General features: G+C 38.6%; 1 protein-coding gene across 1 annotated transcript; it reads left to right on the forward strand.

The window, feature by feature from the left end:
• Positions 1-523: 523 nt before the first annotated feature.
• Smp_075690 (putative translation elongation factor G) lies at positions 524-25,934 on the forward strand (the record flags this gene model as incomplete). The annotated part of the gene is made up of 11 exons (XM_018790221.1): positions 524-532; positions 3,236-3,573; positions 4,992-5,108; positions 7,624-7,697; positions 8,535-8,769; positions 9,832-9,907; positions 11,694-11,936; positions 13,735-14,012; positions 15,967-16,274; positions 17,946-18,106; positions 25,806-25,934. 11 exons carry the CDS (start codon positions 524-526, stop codon positions 25,932-25,934), a joined length of 1,968 nt encoding a protein of 655 aa, XP_018655586.1.
• Positions 25,935-26,942: the final 1,008 nt, after the last annotated feature.

Raw genomic sequence — 26,942 nt, forward strand, 5'->3', positions numbered from 1 at the left:
TGTCTTATCTTTTTGCTCCCTCCAGCACTAATAACCTCTGAGGTCATAGCAAGAAGGTTCAGAAACCGCGATCTAATAAACTAAAGGTGGGGGCCCGTTTTTCTCATCGAGTGGTCAATGACTGGAACGCTTTACCAGAACAAATGGTATCAGCACCATCAGTGAACATTTTCAAAGAGAAGCTGGACCTTCACTGGAAGGAAATCTGTCAGGATTAACACAGGTTCATCAACCTACTATCCTTATTACTGAGAACTGGACTACTTGAAAGGCGCTTTGTTCTATTTGAAGGTCAATACCTATGCTTCGTGTTGTACGCGCTGTGCGCGCGTTACAGAAGACCCTTCTGATTACTTTTAGAAACTTATCAACCAATAATGTAAACTAGTATTTGAGTACGATTTCTGTCTAGAATGTCTTAGACCTATCTAAAATCCGTAATATTGGCATATCTGCTCACATTGACAGCGGGAAGACTACACTTTCCGAAAGAATTCTTTTCTACACCAAAAGAATAAAGGAGATGCATGAAGTGAGTTCAAACTATTCTCTGGTTACAAAGCCGTAAACATTCAGTCTTTGTGGTGGGGATTTGTAGCTCAGGTGGATGAATAAGTATCGGAAACGTCAGCCACTTTGGTTTCCGATTAACAAATAACGTTTTAGCATCATTTCCGACTCTTCCTTTCCCTTTTTCAAAATTTTAAACCTTGGACGTTTGTTTGGCTATCTTAGGCAATAAGCTGGAGTTGAAAATGTCTATGATACTTTTACAAAATAAAATTACCCAAACTAATAGGATTCACCAGGCTTTCTGTTGTATTTTATAAAACCTTTGAGTATGTTTTTACGACTCAAGGCCTGCCCTATCGAGCAAGATAGAAGAAATCTCTTTAAAGAAGGTGATGTGATGTAGATCTGGAAAACTTACAGTCATGGCATGAGTAAATAAAAGCACTGGAACACTGATCTGTTAAGAAATACAGTTTAAATAAAAACTTACCTAGCTTAGATTGCATTTAGTTCCCAGCTATGCTGTTTTTTTTACGGGGAATATATTTTAAAGCTCTTACAATCTAACCATTGGCTTCTGTTATGTTCTTTCTAATTTTAAATGATGTGACTTATTTACAGACGATTTTTGAGCGACGCTGAAGTGATCTTGAGACAGCTCACCTACTTACAGAGGTAAAAAATGGCTATTAATTAGTATGAGGAATTAGGATTAGAATTGGGAGTTTGAATTTAGAGTTAGGAATTAAAGTAAAGGTTTTCATCACTAACTCATCAGCTATAGTACCAAAATGCTATCTCACTATAGGGGCGAATGAATTTCACGCTGAAATCCAAGACGCTATTCTTAATCATATTGGTTCATCCGTAAATTGTAGTTTTCTTTTAAATCAATCTAATAAGTTGTACAACCTTTAGGACCCAATACTGGATATTATAATATCGACATCCCTTATTTTACGGCAAATACGTCTCCGTACTTACTTACGCCTGTTACTCCCAATGAGGCATAGGCCGCCGACCAGCATTCTACAACCCACTCTATCCTGGTCCTTCCTTTCTAGTTCTATCCAATTCTTGTTCATTCTTCTCATGTCTGTCTCCATTTCTCGGCGTTATGTGTTCTTTGGTTTTCCTCCTCTCCTTTGACCTTCAGGATTCCATGTGAGGGCTTGTCTTGCGACGCAGTTGTGTGATTTCCTCAATGTGTGTCCTATCGGCTTCCAGCGCTTCTTCCTGATTTCTTCCTCCACTGGAATCTGGTTTGTTCTCTCGCACGGTAGGTTGTTGCTGATCAGTCAGTCACAGCGTAGAACTTCGTACGTACGTACATCAGTTCGAGCTGCCATATCACATTAACACAGAGATGCAGTTGTCCATTCAAATCCCATAGTGGTAGAAGTAGTAAGAGTATAAGCAGTAATCCAAAAGATTAGGGTTTAAAGATGTTATTGAAGGAGTATAATACAGTGGAATAAATTTGAAAAGAGAAAAAGGATAGGGACATGAAGAATTCAGAGAATTAGAATTTGGGAGAACACAAATAGTGGATTCACCTTCGCCATTGCAAACCATTTTGAGCCATGTCATTCGAGGTCTCTAACCATCGGTTGCTATCATCTCGCAAATCTCAACCAGGTAGTCTACACTTACCAACATGGCTCAGTCCACTTGTCAGCGACTTCGTGGATTTGTGCCACGTTTTGGTCTGGCCGCCCCTAGCTTTCTTCCAACCTACTCCTGTTGCTGATGGTGTCTGGCCAACGGATCCGAAGTATTTTGTGCAGACAACTGTTAATAAACACCTATCTTGTGGATGATGGCTTTCGTAGTTCTCTACGTCTCCACCCCATACGGTAGAACTGTCTTGACATTTGTATTGAAAACAGACTTTGGAGTTGGTTGGAAGTTGTTTTTAGTTCCAGATGTTCTTCAGTTGTAGATATTTTGCTCTCGCTTTGCCGATTCGCGCCTTCACATCTGCATCAGATCCACAGTGCTCATCAATGATGCTTCCTAGATATGTAAAGGTTTTCACATCCTCCAAAGTTTCTGTCAAGTGTGATTCGATTGGTGCATGTTGTGTCGTATCGGAGAGTCTTGCTTTTCCCTTTGTTTATGTTGAGACCTACTGCTGCTGAGGCTGCTGTTACACTGGTCGTCTTCTCTTACATTTGTTGTTGCGTGTGTGATAGAAGAGTCAGATCATCTGCGAAGTCTAAATCGTCCAGCTGCATCCTAGCTGTCCATTGTATCCCGTGCTTCCCTCCAGATGTTGACGTCTTCATGATCGAGTCGATAACCATGAGAAAGAGAAAGGGTGAGAGTAAGCAACCTTGCCTAACACCGGTCTTTACTTCAAACGAGTCGGTGAGTTGTCCTGCATACATACGTCTCTTTACAATTCAAGTATACGGAACAAACCAATATGATCGCAGTACAGCCCTCTAATAGTTGGTCATCTATTACTGTTGTGTTCTCTATTAACAGTATGATCTACTCTCAAGAGCAATTAGATCTAATTTTATCCATTCCCATCCACAACATACTGTATAATATCCTTATTATTGCTATTATTGAATAGTTTTACCTCGGTCGCATATCATATTAGGCTATTTTTGAATTACTGATATAATAAATAAATATCGGTTAATTATAATTGCATATAAAGTCCCCGTATGTTTTTTAAAAAAATTGACGCCTATTTAACTCTTTGTTATAGGTTAGAGGCAAAGACGGAGTTGGTGCTGTGATGGATTCAATGGAACTAGAGAGACTACGTGGAATAACGATTCAGTCTGCCTCAACCTTTACAATGTGGAAAGATTGCACTATCAATCTCATTGATACACCCGGCCACGTAGATTTTACAGTCGAAGTTGAAAGAGCTCTTCGAGTACTTGATGGTGCAGTTCTAGTATTATGTGCTGTCGGTGGAGTTCAATGTCAAACAATCACAGTGACTAGACAAATGGATCGTTATAATATACCTCGAATCGCATTTATTAACAAACTTGATCGCCAAGGTGCAGATCATGTTCGAGTTCTTAATCAAATAAGGTGATTCATAAGACTCGGTTTCATAAATTTGCTAGTTTTATCCAGTTTTTAATTGTTTGTCAGTGTTTCAACAACTTATAAACCAATCAGTTTTCGCATTCTAACTCCGCACCTTATAGCTTGTGTCAATGCAGTTCGCCGTCATTGAAATGAATCTTTTTACTGGACGAAACTTTGTAAACCATTCTTAGATGTTTCAAGTACGATGTTATTGTAATGGTCCGTGGCTAGAATTCTGAATCCAGTTCATATAACTTATTTAATATATCATTCTAAGTTGAAATTAGTATTTAATTCCATCAGAGTAGAGCTGATGGGCACGTAACTTGGACTTTAAAAGTGGGAGGCATGCATAAGCTACAGGTTTTTGATGATAAATGTCTTCGAAATATTGTTCACGTCCCATGGAGCAACCGAATGAGTAATGTTGAGGTTAAGCTTAGGGTGTTAGTTTAGGGTGGCGAATTGGGCGGAAGCTATTTAAAAGTCATTGACCTCTAGTCTGAGCCATATAGATATGTCCATATCCCCTAGTTGAGGTCACTGTGATATTTGCTATCAGTGATTGAAGAGGGTAGATGAAATGTCTTAGGATTGGCTAGTGGCTTAGATTCATCCACTTTTTATTTTCATCTAGATCTTAGGTTCTAGTATTCCCTCATGTATACCTTTTCATTCAGTCTTTTCAAACTGTATTATCGATGTTTAGTCTTTCTCATTATCATTACTACTACTACTACTACTACTACTACTACTACTACTACTACTACTACTACTACTACTACATTATTTCGATTTGTTAGTTTCCTCTCGTTATACCAATATAATATGCCAACTCCTGAAATTCAAAATATGTTCCACGCTGTACGTTGATTATGACTGACTGTCAAACGACTGACAAACGGCTGACAAACGATTAGCTGAAACAATAGTTAGCACAAGAGGAAGTGTAAACCCATCGTACCCGAAGGGCTATGTATGGGTTAAATAGATTCATTAATTTCCAATCTTAGTGTACTAACTTAGTGTATGTGTATACAATAACCTTTGGATGTCATTCGAAACAATTTTTTAAATGTTTCACGGTTAGTAAGCATGCTTTATGTAGAGGCTTGGAGACAAACCCGCTCGGCTTCCAACTATAAGGACTCAGTTTCAAACCTCACTTCACTTAATTTGATCTGAAGAGCCAGGCAATATCAATACTACTGGTAGTAATAATATGGTAGTGGCTATATTAGTAGGAGTATATGTGAAGCAGAATATCACTTTGAAATATTGACTAGTGAATGATTAATGTTTAATCTCAATGTCTATCCAAATCTGATCACAAATTACTCGAATTCACTTGTTTAATTGTCTAAACGCCATTTATACTGTAAATGTATATTCTCCTTTCCTTTTCGCTGATTTTTTAGATCAAAGCTTAACTTCAACTCAGCTTTTATCAATATACCCCTATGTGAAGAGCCAAAAAATACAGGAATAATTGACTTAATTAGTGAGACAGCTGTTTATTTTGATGAACCATTTGGGTAAGTGTTTGAGTAAAGATTCGTTCTCACCAAGTTTTACATTTTCCTCTTTACTTTTAATGAATATTTTGTATTCTCTCATTTAGTGGTGCTGTAATTTAGTGGTTAACCTATCTAACCTTTATCACCGGGTAAGTAATAGTGAGGTTAAACGGAGGGTATTAGGAAATGATGGCAAATCAGTTGATGAGGTCGTGAATCTTCATCAACTGAGATGGTTGGGCCACGTGTTACGTATGCCTGAACACCGATTACCACGGCGCACTATGCTGACTAGTATTGGCGATGGTTGGAAGAAAGTTAGGGGCGGCCAAACCAAAACATGGCATCAGTGCTTGAATTCACTCACTTCTGGTGTAAGCCATGTTGGTAGATGCAGACTACCTGGTTGGGGTCCGCGTGACTATCGTAACCAATGGTTGGAGACTCTGTGTGACGGCTCAGAATCAATCACAATGGCGTCGGTGTATACACTCTTTATCTTCCCCTAAACCTTGAGATTAAACTTGCTTTATAACGTTCTTCCCTCCTATACTATATCCTGATATACAACCTATCTTTTATATATTACCACCACCACCACTAAATTAACTACTATGAATCCGGTGTTGATCTTGTTGTGCTAACGAGGTATGGCAACTTGGACCGATGCATATATGTGCCTGGTCCTACGTTGTAGCTGACTGACTGACTGGCTAATCTGATTGATATGATGACATATTTTACCGTGGTTTAACTCACCAAGTATGCGTCCACTCACTTTTGTCCAACCCCATTGTTTGTCTGAGGAGTAGTAATGCTACTCAGCTTCCTGAAACAAAGTATGTAGAATAGGGTTTCAACTTTGAACCTGCTAATTGAAACCCAAACCGTTCAGCGGATGTTACCATTTCATATTTTCTTGTTTACTAGAATACTTTTGCTTTCTAGCTGTTTTGTTTTGTTCTATCAAACAAAATATGAACAATTCTCACCTATTGGACTATTGTGCTACAATTTTTATTGTTATTGTTGGTGAATGAACTAAGGAATTGTAGTATCTTTGACTTAAAGTTAAGTAGTACTATCGAAGGTAGCTACTTTTCATTTTTTTTTTGTGTAAAGTAGTTTGGTTTGTCGATTTTATTTAATTTTATCGTTAGATATTGATGAGTGTAAGAAATATCATGTTTGTGTTCACTCGTCCTAATTTGTGATAACTATGATTAATGTATTCAACTTTTCATCCAATATAACGTATGTAATGTCTTATTACATGCTATTTAATGACTCTGAAGTTGTGATTTGTTGGGGTGTAAGCATTTGGATTTGAACCAGTTAGTTAAATATCTACATAGGCTTGGTTAACGAGGAAATGTGATTAACTTTCTAACAGTAAGTTTCACTCAAGATCTAAGACAAGAGGAGTAAATACATCTACGCCACTGCGACGGATCTTTAGTCATGTTATCTAAGATTGCCAACCATTGGCCACGATTGTCATGCGGATCCCAACTGGATAGTCGGAACCTACCAACTCGGCTCAGACTAGCAGTCACTAACCTAAATATTCGAACCTCTTTATCTCTCTTACAACTTACTCCAGTTACTTTCTCGGACAAGGGTAGATTTCGGTTGCTCATCGATAACATATGTCCCAAAAACCTCGATGGATGAGAACTCACAGCTTCATCAACTGACTTGTTATATATCTCTAGCCCTAGAATTTCCCACTCAGTTCTTCCATGGTAATCAGGTTTCCGTTCAAAAATAATTTGATTTGCTCTTAATATCTTAGTGACAAATTCGGTTTATGATAAAAAAAGACCAATTTGTTTAAATTGGTAGGTAAACTTGACTGAAGAGTATGTAATATCATGTAACTGAAGTATTATCTGTGATTTATTTGTTATTATTTAAACTCATAAATATTGGTACAAAGCGGCACCAGATACATATGCGCCGCACAAATCTCATTCGATTTGTGTGAGGGCTGTGATACTGCACAGGTGCCCAAATTGAAGCAGGTGGTTTTCTTAGGAGACCACACCCCGAGCCTTTGACCTAAAGATCTGATCCACAAGGCAGTGGAGCATCGTGAGGAGATGCATTCCCATGGTAGCCGGTGACCAACGATTGGTTCATACACCATTTGTTCCCTCAGGATACTGGAGCCCATGTGCACCATTGATTTGGAATCAGGGTTTTCCAACTCCCCTAGGTGGACTCGCCGTGCCCACCAACCCGGTTAAAGCTGTGGACATTCGCTTTTCGTCCTTTCAATTTCGTAAACAAGAGTGATGCCACGAGAAGGCAGTGAGTAGGACTTCCCTGTCAGAGGCTATATACGCGTGGCGATGTGAGAGCATTTGGAGAGGGAGAGCGGACTCTCTTCACTCTCGGCCGTACCAGGGAATTTGGGGCTAATCTGTGGTTAGTTATAGTTGTCATACAGTTTAACGTATCACATTATTAACCTTACATCTTTTGATTTAAAATGTACAATTTATCTTACTGTGATTTTTTCCCCCAATAGTTTAACTGTAAGACAAGATGCTATCCCATCATCCATGTTAGCGGAAACTAAAGAACGTCGTGCTGAGTTTATTGGTAATTTTTCTTGTTTTAATGAAATATAGTGTTTATTTTTATTTAGTCCTATGTTTTCCCCCTTCATTATTCACTTTCTTTCTGTCCTGTTAACTTACTGGTTGAGAGTAACAGCTCAGGACCAGTCTTTACACCTTAAATACATTTACTCTTTGTATTCTTTTAGATACTGAGTTTCAAAATTATTTTACACATTTTGTTCTATATGACCATATGAACTTGGAACATTATGGGATTTCTCCAAACTTGCCTGGTATATAAGAATGAAATGTGTTATAATTTCTCTTATTACGACCCAGCTATTCCTATTGCTTAGTATTCTTGGACACCAATTCACTCGACAAGTCCCCAGATCAGAACACGGTTGAACGGGAACGAAATTATATTCCAAATAACACGGGTAGATGGAAGTAAGAAACACAATAAGAAAAAAAGTTAGTATATTCATGGTTTTTACATGAGAAGATTCTAGAGTCTTCTCCAATTATCTGCTAGCTCTGATTGGATAAGAAATAACCAATCAGCATGCACCAACACAATCTTACACGAAATGTGCTTCAATCCAATCTATATTCCGCCAACAAGATGAGTAATGTAATGCACGGTGTACATCCTAAAACTTATAGCGAGTTAATTGTATCACATTTTTACCAAATCATATACCAGACTGTATGGGTTACGAAAGGCGACCGCACTTGAATCCAATACTTACAAGTCAAAAATCTGGTTGTAATTTTACTTGTCTGACGTCTTTATTCGTTATTTCAATTTTTTATTGAATCAGACTTTTCTCCGTGGTTATTGTTCTCTGATATTCTTTCTCTTCTTACATTCTAGAATGTCTGGCTAATGCTGATGACGAGATTGGAGAAGCATTTTTAAATGAAAAACCATTAACTCAAGCTGAATTAAAAGCTGGTTTACATAGAGCTACAATTGCAAGACGATTTGTTCCAGTTTTAGTTGGTTCAGCATTACGTAACCGTGGTGTACAGCTTTTACTCGATGCCATTGTGGATTATTTGCCTAACCCTGGAGAAGTAATATATTATGCTTTGAATGAAAGTTCTGGGTAAGTTTTTTTTATTAGGTTTATCTGTTGTTTAATGAAAATGTGTTAATATTAATGTACCCTAAGCAGTTATAGTACTGACCTTTGAACAATTTATGGAATTTTCAAAATGTTTTGATTGGTTAAAGTTTATGTTGGGATTTTTCAGTCTCTAAGGCTTTCTAGAAATATTCGTAGACATTGGATAGTGGCTAGCAGTGGAATCCAGGACGCGCGTTTCATCCTATTTGGGACTCGTCAGCTAGATGTACCTGCATCTCAAAGTTGATGTTCACTCCGAGACTCGAACCCAGTACCTTTCGCTTCTTAATTATTACTCCAAACTGCTAACGCTGTGTTCGATCAGACTCCGATTTCTAGACCTAACCCTAAATTCTTAATAAAGCTACAACCTTTTTCAGGTTTTTGTGTGGTAAATTATTTGTTTTTATCACTCGCATTCTTGTTGGTTAAAAGTTGACTTTACCTTATCAGGATTATTCAAAAGTCTTCGCAGGTTATTAATATAGCCTACTTCTACCTAAAGCTCTATTCCCCAAGATAATATAAAAGTATTTGTATGCAACAACTGTACACTTGTCAGTTTTCTTTTCGCATATCTAATGCATTTGTTTATCAGGGATCGCATTTCACCTCCTAGGTAGCGTTGAAATGATTTTTATTTGAGTATGATTTACACTGACTAATCTAGCCCTATTGAAGTTTAATCACACCCTCTAATAGTTTGAAACTATACAACTCTTCTAAATGTTTGGTTTTTAATTAATGGCTTTTAAAGTTTAACCAACTAATATCAACTCTATTATTGAAATCATGAACCGATCTGAGTTAGATAACTATTAAAAACCTAGGAGCACTAAATCACTATTTCGTTTCAGTATGCGACCTCTTAGTAATGTGTATCCATGACTCTGTCACTGGGGATCGAACCGAAGACCTTCGACCCCACTTGTGAACACTTGACCTCTAGATCACTGAGTGGGAATCCACTAGTGTACATACTAATATTATTAACTGATTTGGATTTATTTAGCACCTTCTGTATGTACTTTTATGTTTCAGTGAAACTAGAAAGGTACCACTAAAACCTGAACGAACCAGTGATAATCCATTCCTGGGACTGGCTTTCAAACTGGAAGTTAGTAATATTTTCATATTCATTATTTTTAACGTGTTTCGTTTACATATATTTTCAGAGTTAATACTAATCCCCAGTTGTCTTACAAATTACTTTAGTAACTTTTCTATTAGTTTCAGTTGTTAACTGCAAAACATGCTATACTAGTATAGTCCTAACATCATTACATCTCAGTCCCACAGGAGGTCGGTCGCGGCCCGAATAGCTCAGTGGTAACGTCTCTGACTGTGAAGCTGGGTGACACAGGATCGAATCCGTCAGGGAGCAATAGTTCCCTCAAGACTACAGGTACACCTTGCTGACGAGTGCCAAGTCGCACGAAACCCGGGTCCAGGGTTTCCTGTTAACCACCTCCAACCACCATCTTATAATCCTAACATAATTAAATTCTTGGCAATATTCGTTGTAATGACATGCCTTTCATTACCGTTAGTGCGATTTCAAATTAGATAGGGATTATAAAGTGAGACCAGCTTGAACAATTCCTAAAATAACCACGGCAAATTTTATCCTATTGTCAGACCATTAGAAAGCAGTCATTATCGGTCAATGGCGTATGGATAAAACCATAATGTTACGAAAATTTTCCATCATTAATGAATCTATTCGGGTCGTTTACAAGTTTTTTTTGTGTCCGTAATTAAAAAATACGATACATAAATTCGTCTTTGTACCTACAGTACATTCGTCTTCTCGAACCTTATAAGGAAGCAAGGAATTTTTTTTAAAGAGTCTAGACATTGTTCCCGGTTTGGGTTTTTACAGTTTCAGAGGGTTTAGGATTGATTTACTTGTTGTATAAAACCGATATACAGCGAAATTCACCTTCAATACGTTTAACCCTATCGTTTTTACGTCATGGTAGCAAACATTTAGAATCTCTAATGTTCCAAGCACTAAACAAAGTATTTCCACTGCTTATTGTACGTGAATTTCACTCATAAGTCGTTTACTTCACTTTCATTCATAAATTTTACATTGTACGGAACTACTTTAATCTGTTTGATTGTTTGAGCAAACTTACCTTTCTCCTAATCAATTAGTCTCATCTTTTGCCGTTTGTATACAGGTCGAATAGTGTAGTTGTACTATATAGGCTTGAGACAGTAACGGTGTTAAAACAAGATTATGATTTTAAATCTATTTTTCAACCAGTAAGAAAGGAATCTGTAAACTTTCGCTATTAAATTTTTCACAACAAAACGAAATTCGTTTTACTGGATTCTAATTGACTTGGTCTTAATAGCGTAGTTACATGGGCAGTATTTATTCAATTGTTAAGTGATTATTCATTTATTTCATACTTTTCTATTAAACTGTAATTTACAAAGTGTATTAACTGAAAATGATTATATATAGTTAAAATCATGAGTCAATGGAAGTTAGACCACCATGGAAAACCTAGAAGCACTGGACGGCCGTTTCGTCCTATTGTGAGACTCCGCACTCGCGAGATTCGAACACAGGACCTCCCAGTCTCGCGCCAGAGCACTTAACCGATAGACCACAGAGCCGGTCGGCATCCAACGGTGTTAATGTTTAACTTTAATGATAACATCAGAATGACTACGATTTTTGTAAATGCTATAGTAAAAAATAAATTAAGATACCGATTTAAAAAAAAAGATTGTTACCATATAGTTGATATCAATTTGATCTCCTATCGTATAAGCACTGAAGTTACATACAATGTCGATCAGACTAAATTTGAGTTTATCACTTAAAAATAGTGTGATAAAGCTACTTCTTTTTTTGGTCGAATCATCTTCATTTTTTAAAAATTTAGGCTAGTAAATTTGGTCAGTTAACTTATATGCGTATCTACCAAGGTTGTTTACGTCGTGGTGATTCAGTGAGAAATTCTCGTACAGGTCGTCGTATTCGTGTATCTCGACTTGGTCGATTAAATGTTACAGAATTAGAAGATTTGGAAGCTGTATATGCAGGAGATATTGCTGCATTTTTTGGTGTTGATTGTGCATCTGGTGATACAATGGTTGATGTAAATATGAAAGAACCATTAGCTATGGTGAGTTTTTCTACTTAACAATATCTGAGTAAGTTTATGGCTTGATTGATGACGGTGTTTATTTCACTAATGGAACATTAACTTGTTTAACATGATGCTATTTTGTAATCACGTATGTAAAGTTAACTTACCAACTATATGTTTATGTATTCTTTCACTCCTTCAATAACATCTTCAGACCCTAATCTTTCACATAATGCTTATACTCTTACTACTCTTACTATTTTGTAATCACGTATGTAAAGTTAACTTACCAACTATATGTTTATGTATTCTTTCACTCCTTCAATAACATCTTCAGACCCTAATCTTTCACATAATGCTTATACTCTTACTACTTCTACCACTATGGGATTTGAATCGACAACTTCATCTCTGTGCTAATGCGGTATGGCAACTCGAACTGATGTACGTACGTACGAAGTTCGACGTTGTGACTAACTGACTGACGGGACTCAAACATTTATCCCTTTGGTCGCAAAATCACATTCCCAGTTTAAAAAAAGCCCACTACTAATACAGTTCACTTTATAGGTCCCTAAAGAAACATCCTTCCAATGTGTGCACAACTGTGAAGTGAGACCTGCCCATATTCACTTTTAACAAAACACTATTGTTAGCTGACTGCACAATTCTCTTGTCGAAATGAAAACAACCCATCAAATTTAAGTTACTAGTGATGAAGTTGATTTTCACCACATGAAATAGAGCTCAAGACCCTAAGTTCTCTTAGTGAACACGATTTAATTCAACATGTGAATCAGAATCCATCGACCCATATTTTCAACTCCGACTAATTTGTGATCTAGTTCACTTCTTAACCAATGTAACTGGTAAATTTCCTATCTTCACTTCCAAGTAAATCATTTCAAAGTCACTTATTAGTCAACTGAATAGAGAATGGTGTATAGTATTAGCTTATTAATGATGTTGGTTTTCAATCACGTTATATTACGACTAAACTGGAGTTTACAAAATGTGGATAACTAGATTCAGCGTATGGATCTGTGGATGCACACTGTCAGAAGACCTCAAAGTAGCACGAGATAGATGTTGACTAGTACTTATTTTCTAAATCGTTCTACAGCTCATGTCACTGTATGAAAGTACACTATTATGGCTTCTGTATTCCTTTTGAATATGTTGATATTGTGTTCTATGCGCCGAATGGTCTAATTGTAGAGTTTCTAATGTCATTCTGTACATCACCTGTATCTACTTTCATTGAATAAAGTGGACGTCCTCTTCATCTACTCACACATGAACATAGAGTAGCAGTAAGGCGACACGAATATGCATTATTATCAATATCAGTACACGCAGACAACCGAAGATTTAAATTCGATTAAGTAAATTTTAAAATTATGAAGCTCGGGAATTCTAAGAACGTGACGGAAATTTTAGAAGCCTGTCATTCAAATCATTCGGCAATTAATATACACCTCGACATAGATCTAATCTATCAACCCATATGGAAGAGACCAACCAGTCGAATGATCAGAGGTTGACTGAATAAAACAGTCAACTGGAACACTAACATATGATGATAGTAAAACTTATGCAAACAATCGATCATAAACAAGGCTATCAAAACGAACTGATGAAACACTCGTAGAATAATTGAAAAAAACTCACTTCTACATAAAGTATAGTCTGATGATGCTGCTGCCCAGAATGACAATAAAAGTTCTACAAGCAAAATGATGTAGCTCAGTGAACACAACATCAGAAGCATCCATCTGAGTTCCAAATCGGTTTTATCATTTCTTTGAAATATTTAATTTTTTTTTGATTATAGGAATCAATGTTCATCCCAGAACCAGTTGTATCAATGTCAATTAAACCGACAAATAGATCAACTGTTGAATTATTTAGTAAAGGTTTATCACGATTTACACGTGAAGATCCAACGTTTATTCTTTCACAAGATTCTGATACTGGTGAATCAATAGTGTCTGGTATGGGAGAATTACACTTGGAAATTTATGCTCAACGTTTAGCACGAGAGTATAATGCACCATGTATATTAGGTAAACCTCGTGTTGCATTTCGTGAAACATTAAGTGAACCATTCGCGTAAGTTTGTTTTTTGTTGTTGTTGTTAAAATCATAATGTGATAATGACTTCACTTAGTATTGTTTGGTTGAATCTTCCCATTGATGTTTTTAGGACTACAACTGGTCAGTCTCTAATTGGCATATGTGCATACTGTGCGTATTGCCTCGATATAGCCTTAATTCTACTGCTAGCCACTATCCATCTTTGCTTACCATGTTTGTGATAATGACTGTTGATATTCAAGACATTGTTATATACTATGATCATTATTAATCACTTTCCCGTTACTAGACATTTCCGTGTACATAAAATTGCAGTAGTATTGTGAATACATTTCCCCATTATGTAATGACTTTCATACATGGAAGTACATGGTAGAGAAAAAATAGGAAAACAAAAGGTAGTGTGGTTTGATTACATATTCACAGATACTCCTAGCTATCATCATCCCATCCTTTCTACTCTGGATAAAAACAACTATTCTCCTCATCTTCCTTTTTCATAGACAGTAATGTACTAGGCAAAGATGGTGAATCAGTTGTTAAGGCTGTAAGTTTTCACCGACTCATTTGTCAAAGATATGTGTCGCGTATCAATATATAATGCTGGTTGGAATAGGTCGGTAAGAAGATAACAGAGGTTAAAGCCATCAGTCCATTCAATCATTTATTACTGAGCTAAGGAGTTTTGGTTGATGCAGTCTCCTTTGTCTGGCCCCACAAGATAACTGCTCTCATTTGATGATAATGTAGTATAACATGACGGAGAATTGGTTTTAGTGGGATAGATGTATATTTATTATGACTAATTGATTTATTTGCTCTAGTTAATGCAAGAAAGAATCTTTCTCAAGACACTTATTGGAAAACCTTAAAAAGTATGGTTTTTACCAAATGCAATTGCATCTAAATATGTTCACAATATAGGGCACAAAATTAACATACCAAAAGAGTGACAAACCATTAGGGCGAAAGCATTGTCAGAAATGAAAAACACAGACATCTTGCCTAGGCGAGGAGGGATGTCTATTTTGGTGATAAGAAGTATAGAAATCAGTATTTAAAAGAAAAACATCTGTAACACAAAGTTAACCTTAATTTAACTATATTTCACTGGCCTCCCAAATGCCCTGGTACGGCCGAGAGTGGGGAGAGTCCACTCTCCCTCTCCAAATGCTCTCACATGGCCACGCGTATATAGCCTCTGACAGGGAAGTCCTACTCACTGCTTTCTTGTAGCATTACTGTTGTTTACCAAATTGATAGGACGAAATCGAATGTCCGGCGCTTTAACTGGGCTGATGGACACGAAAAGTCCACCCATGGGAATTGGAAAACCCTGATTCCAAATCAATGGTGCACATGGGCTCCAGTATCCTGAGTTAACAAATGGTGTATGAACCAATCGTTGGTCACCGGCTATCATGAGACTGTATCTCCTTACGATGCTCCACTGCCTTGTGGATCAGATCTTTGGGTCAAAGGCTCGGGGTGTGGTCTCCTAAGAAAACCACCTGCTTTAGTTTGGGCACCTGTGCAGTATCACAGCCCTCACACAAATCGAATGAGATTTGTGCGGCGCATATATATCTGGTGCCGCTTTGTACCAATATTTATGTGTTTAAATAAATAATTAAATATTTCGCTACTGTTTGGCACTTCCACTATGAATATCATCTCTACATTGTCCTCATCATCCACTATTTGGCATCACTGCGACTGAGTGAAAAAAATTAGAATGTGGTGGTCAGATTATGGCTTATCTTTATGGTATGAAAGAAGTTTTATATAGGACCGATATCTGTTAGTCTGCCAGAACTATCTAGTTTGAGTCCTAGAATGTGATAGTACATTCAGTGTCTTGAGACATTATCAGAAATATAGTTCAGAATAGTACTCAATAGTAATTCTGCTCATACCTGTTCGATAGTTACTTTTTTTTCTTTTTCCTTTTCTTTCACCTTTATTTTAGATTTGATTATCTTCATAAACGACAATCTGGTGGTGCTGGTCAATATGGTCGAGTAATTGGTATACTTGAACCTTTACCACCTGCTTCTTATACAAAATTAATTTTTTCCGATGAAACAGTTGGTACAAATGTACCTAAAAATTATGTTCCAGCTATTGAAACTGGTTTTCGTAATTCTTGTCAAATTGGTCAATTAGCTGGACAAAAAATTACTGGTGTACGATTTCGTTTACAAGATGGTGATAATCATTGTGTAGATAGTAGTGATTGGGCTTTTCAACAAGCAGCTGAAGGTGCTATGAAACAAGGTAAATGAAATGGCGGCCTGTTTAAACATTTGGGCTACCTGTTCCTGTCATCTAGATATTTCAACAAGTTATCTAATTTCGTTTGTTTTAATACATCATTATGCCTATTAATCGCACAACCTATTCAGGTGCGTTTCTGAAATTTGTAAGACCTTTCGCTGTAAAGGTTACAGAAGGCTTAATCAGAGATATCGTGGTTGCTGGCAATATGCAGCGAGAAGAATGTACATTATCCAGATGTCGATTGACTGGGCTGCTAAGTTCTAACTGGCGATCACTCAATATTTATCGTCAGGAAGGACGAAGAAGTAAGAAACGGAAACTTGTTGAAGTACTTTGTGCTGAGAATTCTATATTGTACCAAAAATATAATATTGAATAAAGCTAATAATAATAATAATAAACAATAATTTTTCAGTCATTTACAATTTTTTTGTCATTTCCATGTTAAATAAGGTAACACTAAAATTGATTGTAGATATATGTTGAATTCATTGTACTTTGTTGCTTTCCCGACGAGACTATAATTTATGGACAAACCAATCAGGTTTAAGATAACGGATCATGGATTTTGGCGCGAAATTCACTTATCCGTTTGTTTATATACAGTTTTAGTATAATAGCTGATATCAGTTCGTGATGAAAACTTTAAATCTGATTCCTAACCTACACCCGACCGTTGCTGCTACCTTGACGTGGTGGTTGGGCTTGCCCATCGTGAAGAACCAATCGAGCTATACTGGATGGAACAATCGTTCCTCAAGGTCCTACCATGCCAGACAGGTCGGTTGAAGAGCGGTAAGACTAAAAGCAGCAAACCCAACGTCCGAAGGCGAAGTCGTACTGCTGACTGTACAGAGGTGTGACAGCAGTGTGGTGTTTCCTTCAGACAACCAGCATAACAGCAATGCTGCCTTCCCAGAAGGAGAGGTGGGGTTAGAAAAGGTCGACCCTCAAAATGCACACCTCGCCTTATCCCACAGATATCCGTGTCCGGCGGTAAGGTCCCAACAAGTATGGAGTTAACACAAAAACTACCCGAAAAAGGTCGTGCGTGACCGGCCTCAAGCAGTTGTTACTTGAGCACTGCGGTCACGCTCTCAGGTCATTAAGACCACTTCTAACCCAATTTCCTTTTCAGGTACCTCTAGAAGAACTCTTCCACGGTATAGGCAACCGCGAAATGATAACTACCCTCATACCTGTAACAGCACTCAAGACCACTGACTGAACCATCAACTGTATATCATAATTCTAATTCATCACACTGGTTTATAGCCCTCAATCGGTCCTAGTCATTAGGTGAACACTCTCAGGGTTACCTTAGTGTCGCTCAAAGGTCGTCCATAAATGATCGTCTCACCACTTTTCCTTCAGTTAAAATGTACAATTGAATAATGTTTGGTTATTTTAATTTATTAACATGATTTGATGAAAAAGCAAGAATTTTATCCGGTAATCAGTGTCATTCTTTCTTTTATTAAAATTGTGAAAAGAACCAACTGCGTGTGGCATGTCAATTTTTCCAGTTACCAGTGACTACTACTTAGTCACGATTGTAAGCGTTTGATGCGAATTCTTAAAACAAAAATAATAAGACTCTTCTATCCATCTAATTGAGTAGCTACTGAATGTTTTCTTTTCCCCCTGTATAAATATTTGTATGTTTAGCTATGGATGAAGGTTCTTGGTTATTATTAGAACCGATTATGTATGTGGAAGTATCTGGACCAGCAGAATATCAAGGTGTATTAATTGCTACTGTAACACGACGTAATGGTCTTATTGTCAGTACGGAAGTTAGTGAATCATATGCTTTGGTTAATGCAGAAGTAAGTTCTATATTTCTTTTCTTAATGTTATATCTTGTGGCCGAGTGGATGCCTTGTTGATGTGTGACTTGATAAAACCGCCAATTAGAGAGCAGCGAATTATCGATTGGAACAACGACACGCGAAAACTGTACGAGCAGTCTAGAGTACGTATCGGTCCTGCTTTCTGCCTAGCCCATCCAGTTAAGTACAGAACACCAATCTCAGCCTCTGCGGTATGAATCGTTTATTTCAAACATTACTTACTTACGCCTGTTACTCCCAATGGAGCATAGGCCGCCGACCAGCTTTCTCCAACCCACTCTGTCCTGGGCCTTCTTTTCTAGTTCTATCCAGTTCTTGTTCATTCTTCTCATGTCTGTCTCTATTTCTCGGCGTAATGTGTTCTTTGGTCTTCCTCTTCTCCTTTGACCTTCAGGATTCCATGTGAGGGCTTGTCTTGTGACACAATTAGGTGATTTCCTCAAGGTGTGCCCAATCCACTTCCAGCGCTTCTTCCTGATTTCTTCCTCGGCTGGAATCTGGTTTGTTGTCTCCCACAGTAACTTGTTGCTGATAGTGTCTGGCCATCGGATCCGAAGTATCTTGCGTAGACAGCTGTTAATAAACACTTGTATCTTCTGGATAATGGCTTTCGTAGTTCTCCACGTCTCCGCCCCATACAGTAGGACTGTCTTGACATTTGTATTGAAAATTCTAACCTTGGTGTTGGTTGACAATTGTTTTGAGCTCCAGATGTTTTTCAGTTGTAGGTATGCTGCTCTTGCTTTGCCGATCCGCGCCCTCACATCTGCATCTGATCCACCGTGTTCATCAATGATGCTGCCCAGATACGTAAGGGTTTCCACATCTTCCAAAGCTTCTCCATCAAGTGTAATTTGATTGGTGCATATTGTATTGTATCGGAGAGTCTTGCTTTTCTCTTTGTTTATATTGAGACCTATTGCTGCTGAGGCTGCTGCTACACTGGTCGTTTTCTCCTGCATTTGTTGTTGCGTTTGTGATAGAAGAGCCAGATCATCCGCGAAGTCTAAATCGTCAAGCTGCATCCTGCCTGTCCACTGTATTCCGTGCATTCCTCCAGATGTTGACGTCTTCATGATCCAGTCGATCATCAGGAGAAAGAGAAAGGGTGAGAGTAAGCAACCTTGCCTAACACCGGTCTTTACCTCGAACGAGTCGGTGAGTTGTCCTCCGTGGACGATTTGGCAGTTTAGTCCATCATAGGAATTCCGTATGATATTGACTATCTTCTCAGGCACGCCGTAGTGTCGAAGAAGCCTCCATAGTGTTGTCCTGTCCAAGCTATCAAATGCCTTCTCGTAGTCGATGAAGTTGATGTAGAGTGATGAATTCCATTCGATTGATTGTTCCACAATGATACGTAGAGTTGCGATTTGATCTGTGCACGATCTATCCTTACGAAATCCAGCTTGTTGATCTCGAAGTTGAGCGTCCACGGAATCCTTCATCCTGTTTAACAATACTCTGTTGAAGACTTTTCCTGGTATTGAGAGGAGAGTGATGCCCCTGTAGTTGTCTCACTTGCTAAGATCGCCTTTCTTTGGTATCTTGATGAGAAGTCCTTCTTTCCAGTCTATTGGTACTTGTTCTTCGTCCCAAATCTTACTGAAGAGGATGTGGAGTATCTTTGCAGTTGCTGTTACATTTGCTTTCAGTGCCTCCGCCGGGATGTTGTCTGGTCCCGCTGCTTTGCCGCTCTTGATTTGTCTAATGGCCATGCTGATCTCTTCAATTGTTGGTGGGCCAATATCGATTGGGAGGTCTGTGGGTGCTGCTTCGATGTTGGGTGGGTTCAGTGGAGCTGGTCGATTAAAGAGTTCTTTGAAGTGTTCTACCCACCTGTTTCGTTGTTCTTCAATGTCGGTGATTACTTTGCCTTCCTTGCTTTTCACTGGTCTTTCTGGCTTATGGTAATTTCCAGCAAGTTTCTTTGTTGTATCATACAGTTGTCTCATGTTTCCCTCTCTTGCAGCCTTTTCCGCTGTCATCGCTTAATCTTCCACATATTTACGTTTGTCGGTTCTGATGCTCCTCTTCACTTGCTTGTTTGCCTCTGTGTATTCGGCTTGTGCCTTGGCTTTTTCTGCTCTTGTTCGGCTGATATTGATTGCTACCTTCTTGTTCCTCCTTTCTTCAATTTTATCCAGTGTGCCAACAGTGATCCATTCCTTGTGATGGTGCTTCTTTTGGCCCAGAACCTCCTGACATGTTGAAACGATTGCCTCCTTGATACCTTTCCAGCTGCTCTCCATGGTAGTCCCCTCTCCATTGAGTAGATCATGAAAGGCCTGGAACCTGTTGCTGAGGGATATGTTGAATTTGTTGAGTTTGTCAGCATCTCGAAGAAAGGCCGTATTAAACTTTTGTGATGTTGTCCGCGCCGTTGTCCAGTGCTTCTTGAGTTTTAGTTTCATCTTGGCGACCAGCAAATGATGATCGGATGCTATATCAGCTCCTCTTCTGGTTCTCACATCCTCCATCGTCCTCCTGAACTTTTTGTTGATGCAGACATGGTCGATTTGATTTTGTGTAGTGTGATCCGGTGAAATCCAAGTGGCTTTGTGTATGTTTTTGTATGGGAATATGGTGCCACCTATGACCAGTTTATTGAAGGCACATAGGTTTGCAAATCTCTCACCATTTTCGTTCCTTCCTCCCAGTCCATGTTGTCCCATGACGTCTTCGTATCCAGTGTTGTCCTTCCCAACCTTGGCATTGAAATCTCCCATCAGAATGGTCAGGTCCTTGGTTGGGCACTTCTCGAAGATTGACTGCAACCTGTCGTAGAATTGGTCTTTAGCGTCTTCATCGTAGTCGTTGGTAGGCGCATAGCATTGGATGACGTTCATTGTAATGCCCTCTCTCTTTGTTTTGAAGGAGGCTTTGATGACCCTTGGTCCATGAGATTCCCATCCTATAAGTGCATTTTGTGCTTTTCTAGACAGCATCAGTGCCACTCCTTGTGTATGTGGGGCATTTTCTTCTTCATGACCGGAGTATAACAGAAGTTCCCCTGAAGACAGTCGTTGTTGTCCAACCTGCGTCCAATGTGTTTCACTGATTCCAAGCACCTCCAGGTTTTATTTCCTCATTTCCGCAGCAATTTGGAAGGCTCTGCCGGTCTCCCACATTGTTCGGACATTCCATGTACCTATAAAAATTGTCACTCTGGTTGTAAGAAGGTGCATCGGTCTCATGACTTCCGAAGGAACTCGGCTTTCATCATGAGACGTCATTATTCCTTCTACTCCCAGGGCAGAGTTTGAATGGTTTGAATGAATTTTTCTGGTTAGCGTTTTTTTAGCGAGTTGATTTTCTACGGGATGGGGTCGCTAACCCCATGCCCAACCCTCCTCCTTTACCCGGGCTTGGGACCGGCAGTAGCCCCTGGAGGAGCTACAGGCGGAGTTATTGCCACTGAGCTATTCTCCAAATAAGTGGACGGAAACAAATAAAAAAACATACAGAACACTAATTCATCTTGATATAAAGTATATAGAATAACAACCACTGAAATCGCTATTGAACATTCTGCCCCCGAATGCCCTGGTACGACCGAGGATGTGGAGAGTCCACTTCCTCTCGCGAAATTCGCAAATATGGCTACACGTATATTGCTATTGCCAGGTAAGTCCGACTCACTGCCTTCTAGCTTCGGCAGCGTCTCTTACGAAATTGAGAGGACAAAAGGCGGATGTCCGGCTCATAAACCGGGTTGCTGAGTACGGAAGATCCACCTAGGGGAGTTGGAAAACCCTGATTCCAAACCAATGGTGTATATGGACACTAGGATCCTGAAGGAACAACTGGCATATGAATCTGTTGTTGATCGTCAGCTACATTGGGACTCCACCTCCTGATGTTGCTTCACTGACTTTTGGATTAGACCTCTATGTCGAAGGCTCGGGGTGTGGCCCCCTAAGAAAACCACCTGGTTCGGTTTGGGCACCCGGGCAGTATTTCATCCCTCACACAAATCGAGTGATTTATGTGGTGCATATCTATTTGGTGTCTCCTTGTACCAATGTTTATGTGTTCAAATAAGTAAATAAATTCTGGGACGATGGAAAAAATACTTTCACCTGACGTTTTTCATTCTATGTCATGAAAATTCTACATAACACCTTCACATTGGCCGAGTTTTTACCACAAAATCGGGTATTCAGATCTTAAACGGAATAAATAGGATGATTGGAGAGCTTTTAATTAGAATTATTAGTGAATATAAACCTCAACAAACTGGAAAAATAAATAGTGTGTGTATATACTTTACTCACTGACTATTATGGGAACAAACCTACGGCTGATTCATCATTAAGGTTAAAAATTTGAGATGATTTTCTGGATGATATTCATCTAAAAATTATCGAACAATGATTACTGTATATACTTGACTTAACTCCGCCTGTATCTCCTCCGGGGGCTACTGCTGGTCCCAAGGAGGAGGGTTGGGCATGGGGTTAGCGATCCCATCCCCTAGAAAACCAACTCGTTAAAAAACGCTAACCAGAAAAAAATTATATACTTGACTTGGCTATCGATTTCATTCAATAGTCATGAGCAGATTAGGATCCCGCCAACTACTTACTTACTGAGTGTTACACTATCACCAAAATAACATTGAGAACAACATAGAAATAATGTCTAGTATCAAATCAATCTATTGAAACAAACTACAAACAACAGTGACAAGATGACATGGAAAATATACATGGTATATATATGAAAGGCGTTCTTTGTACAGTTAAGAAAGACATATGTATGAATAATTCATCATTATAAAGAGAATAGTCTTTCCTCTTCGTTGACTTCTTAAATCAATTCCTACATAAAGAAGAGAGGATATGTAAAGAAGAGGGGAAATAAAAGAAGTATGTCACTTATTAATTTATGATAATCAAGATAACAAGCAAAATATGACTATCAAGTCCGTTTGTCTTCAATGGATATTCCCTTCTTTTCCGAATCTCTTATATACTGTATGATACTACTAACTAATGTTCAGTAATCAGTTTCGTTCCCAACATAAATTAATAGTACTTAATTTGTTTATAATTGTAATCTAACCTTCTTAATACTTGCAACAGTCACTTCCGATTTTGAAGTATTCGCCAAATATTTATTCATTCGCTTATCCGATCTTATTGTAAATAATTTTGTATATACATCCCAGAAAGGATCTTTCTTTGAGTGACCTGGTACGGTCAAGAGTGGGGAGAGTACGCTCTCCCTCTCCAAATGCTTTCACATGGCCACGTGTATATAGCCTCTACCACGGAAGTCCTGCTCACTGCCTTCTCGTGGCATCACTCTTGTTTACAAAATTGAGAGGACGAAAAGAGAATGTCCACAGCTTTAACCGGGTCGGTGGACACGGAGGATCCACCTAGGTGAGTTGGAAAACCCTGATTCCAAATCAATGGTGCACATGGGCTCCAGTATCCTGAGGGAACAAATGGTGTATGAACCAATTGTTGGTCACCGGCTACCATTTGAATGCATCGCCTCACGATGCTTAACTGCCTTATGGATCAGATCTTAAGGTCAAAGGCTCGGGGTGTGGCCCTCTAAGAAAACCACCTGCTTCAGTTTGGGCACCTGTGCAGTATCACAGCTCTTACACAAATCAAATGAGATTTGTGCGGCGCATTTGTATCTGGTGCTTCCTTGTACAAATATTTATGTGTTTAAATAAAAAAATAAAAAACAGATTTCAAGCATCATTTAATCGTGTGGTTGAGATTTAACAACTAGTGACTACACAGAATTTCATTATAGAATATGAAATTCTAGACAGTCCCACGGTAGCCGGCGACAGACAATAGGTTTATACGCAATTCGTTCCTTCAGGATTCTAGAGCCCCTGTACACCATTGGTTTGAAATCAGGGTTTTCCGACTCTCCTAGGTGGTCCCTTCGTGTCCACCAACCCGGTTAAAGCGCTCGACACTCACTTTTCGTCCTCTTAACTTCGTAAAAAACGCTGCCGCCGCCAGAAGGCAGTGAGTAAGACCCTCCTCGCAGTAGCTATATACGCGTAGCCACGTGAGAGCGTATCGCGGTTGGAAGCGGACTTTCCAAATCTTCGGTCGTACAAGGGCGTTTGGGTGTAATTGAAGGCTATTGGATTTATCTGATAACGCCTTTAAATACTTTGCACAGAAGTTTCTAGAGGCCCATTCTTAAGTTTATACATTTTCCAAACCAACTCCGCCTTCTTAGACTAGCGAGATTTCAATAAATATGTAATAACCATCTTTTCGTATATTACCCCAAACTACTTACTAATATAAGTAGATCAAGTTATCTTCAAACTTTTTTAAAGACTGAGTACAATAAAATTTGTTAACCACAATTTCACAGTTTTATCTCGCTCTTCTCACTTGTAATCTCTTTGTCTACATTTTTCTACTTATTTATTTGAACACATAAATATTGGTACAAAGGGGCACCAGATATATATGCGCCACACAAATCTCATTTGATTTGTGTGAGGGCTGTGAAACTGCACAGGTGCCCAAACTGAAGCAGATGGTTTTCTTAGGGGACCACACCCGGAACCTTTGACCTAAAGGTCTGATCCACAAGGTAGTGGAGGATCGTGAGGAGATGCAGTCTCATGATAGCCGGTGACTGACTATTGGTTCATACACCATTTGTTCCCTCAGGATACTGGAGCCCATATGTATCATTGGTTTGGAATCAGGGTTTTCCAACTCCCCTAGGTGGACGCGCCGTGTCCACCAACCCGGTTAAAGCTCCGGACTCTCCCTACTCTCGGCCGTACCAGGGCATTTGGGGGCTTTGTCTACATTAGTTACTATTATTATTCCATGGCATTTATGTGTTACTTCTTAAAGCTCCATTTATTCTGAATGATTTCCTTATTTTCATACTGAGTGCTATTTATAAAATGTTCTGTGATATTATTCTTACCAAAAAAAATGGAATGTGATTTCTCTTAAACTAAAGGCAAAACCTTTTAGCGTAGTTTTGATTATTGAATGCAAAACCAAACTGTTTCTTTCAACTCCGGCCACTCGAACCTTCCAATGAAGATCTACTTGGTAAAGAGTAAAGCATACTGATCTAAGTAAAGATCATACAGGTATGAGCACGTGTACAATGAACTTGAAAATAGAGCAAAAACTTAGTACAGTAAATGACACGGACCAATAAAAAAACAGCACCCTTAAACACGATTGGAGGTTTCGGCGGAAAAAATAGATTTACGTTCAAAAAATAATGATTAAGTAAGCGATTTCCTGGGGACTCAACATTCCCTCCCCTTTCAACAAATACTAACTCAAAGATAATTGTCTTCGCAAACACATGTCAGTTGAAGAGCATCATTGGATATCATCAGCAAGGATTTGAAAACTGCTTCGTTATAACCCGAGAGCCTTATTAAACAGTTAACACTTATGTGATAAGCCCGTAACAACATTCAAGGATTATTGTTAGCATGATACTAGTCAAACACATCTTCTTATATTAAAATATCGACTAATGTAGCAGACTTGATTTAAGAATGATAAATAGCGACTAAATAACTTGCTTGTTTTAGTCCCTCCAATAACAGTTGGTAGTCAATTACTTCTTTCTTCTAGTAATTGCTCCACCTTTACCGCTAGCAATTAATTTCGCCTCTTCAGCTGCTTCATACTCTTGAATTAATGCATCGCTAGTTGCTTGTCGAGTTGGACAATACTTTAGATACTCCATTGTAAATTCACCTTTGCCCTCAGTGATACTGCGTAACTCACCAGAAAAGCCAAACATATCATTTAATGGTACCTATTAGAAACAATGGAGGAGATGAATAATTGTTGAATGTAAAAAAGTTAACGACTTGTTTAAAAAAATGTATAAAAATTAGATTTCTATGTTACATTCTTTCCCAATACACATATACAATCAGGCCCCCAAATGCCCTGGTACGGAGGAGAGTCAGAAGAGTACACTCTCCCTCTCCAAATACTCTCACATGGCCACACGTATATAGCCTCTCACAGGGAAGTCCTACTCACTCCATTCTCGTAGCGGGGGTGTTGTTTACAAAATTGAGAGGACGAAATGCGAATGTCCGGCGCTTTAACCGGGTTGGTGGACACGGAGGATCGACCTAGGGGAGTTGGAAAACCCTCATTCCAAACCAATAGTGCATATGAGCTCCATGATCCTGAAGGAATAAATAGCGTATAAACCAATAGTCAGTCACCGGCTATCATGAGACTGCATCTGCTTACGATGCTCCACTGCCTTGTGGATCAGATCTTTAGGTCAAAGGCTCCGGGTGTGGCCCTCTAAGAAAATCACCTACTTCGGTCTTGGCATCTTGGCAGTACCACAGTCGCCCTCATACAAATCAAATGAGATTTGTGTGGCGCATATATATCTGGTGCCCCTTTGTACCAATATTTATGTGTTTAAATAAATAATAAATAAGTATGTATTTAGTGATGATATTCCCAACACTATGATATACGAGTCATCCAAAAATCAAATATGTTACTATGTTTATTATTAGTCAGTAATAATATAGATAATAAACTAGTTATGATCGTTATCGGACTACATGATCCAAAAGTGGACACGTTGTGATAAGAGGATAAACAACACTTAAAGATTTAGCTTGCATAAAGAGTGTGAAGATGTTATATCCCGTGGAGATTTATGAATGGTAACTTTGAGAACTATTTATGGACCAATATGATATGTATATTTCGATAATGCAATGAGAAGACGAAGTTTATCAGAATTATGTGATATATTAGCGCAATACATTTCGAACAATCTGATCACACATATA

Source organism: Schistosoma mansoni, chromosome W, assembly GCF_000237925.1.
Source record: "Schistosoma mansoni strain Puerto Rico chromosome W, complete genome".
In the NCBI taxonomy this organism is placed as follows: Eukaryota; Metazoa; Platyhelminthes; class Trematoda; order Strigeidida; family Schistosomatidae; genus Schistosoma; species Schistosoma mansoni.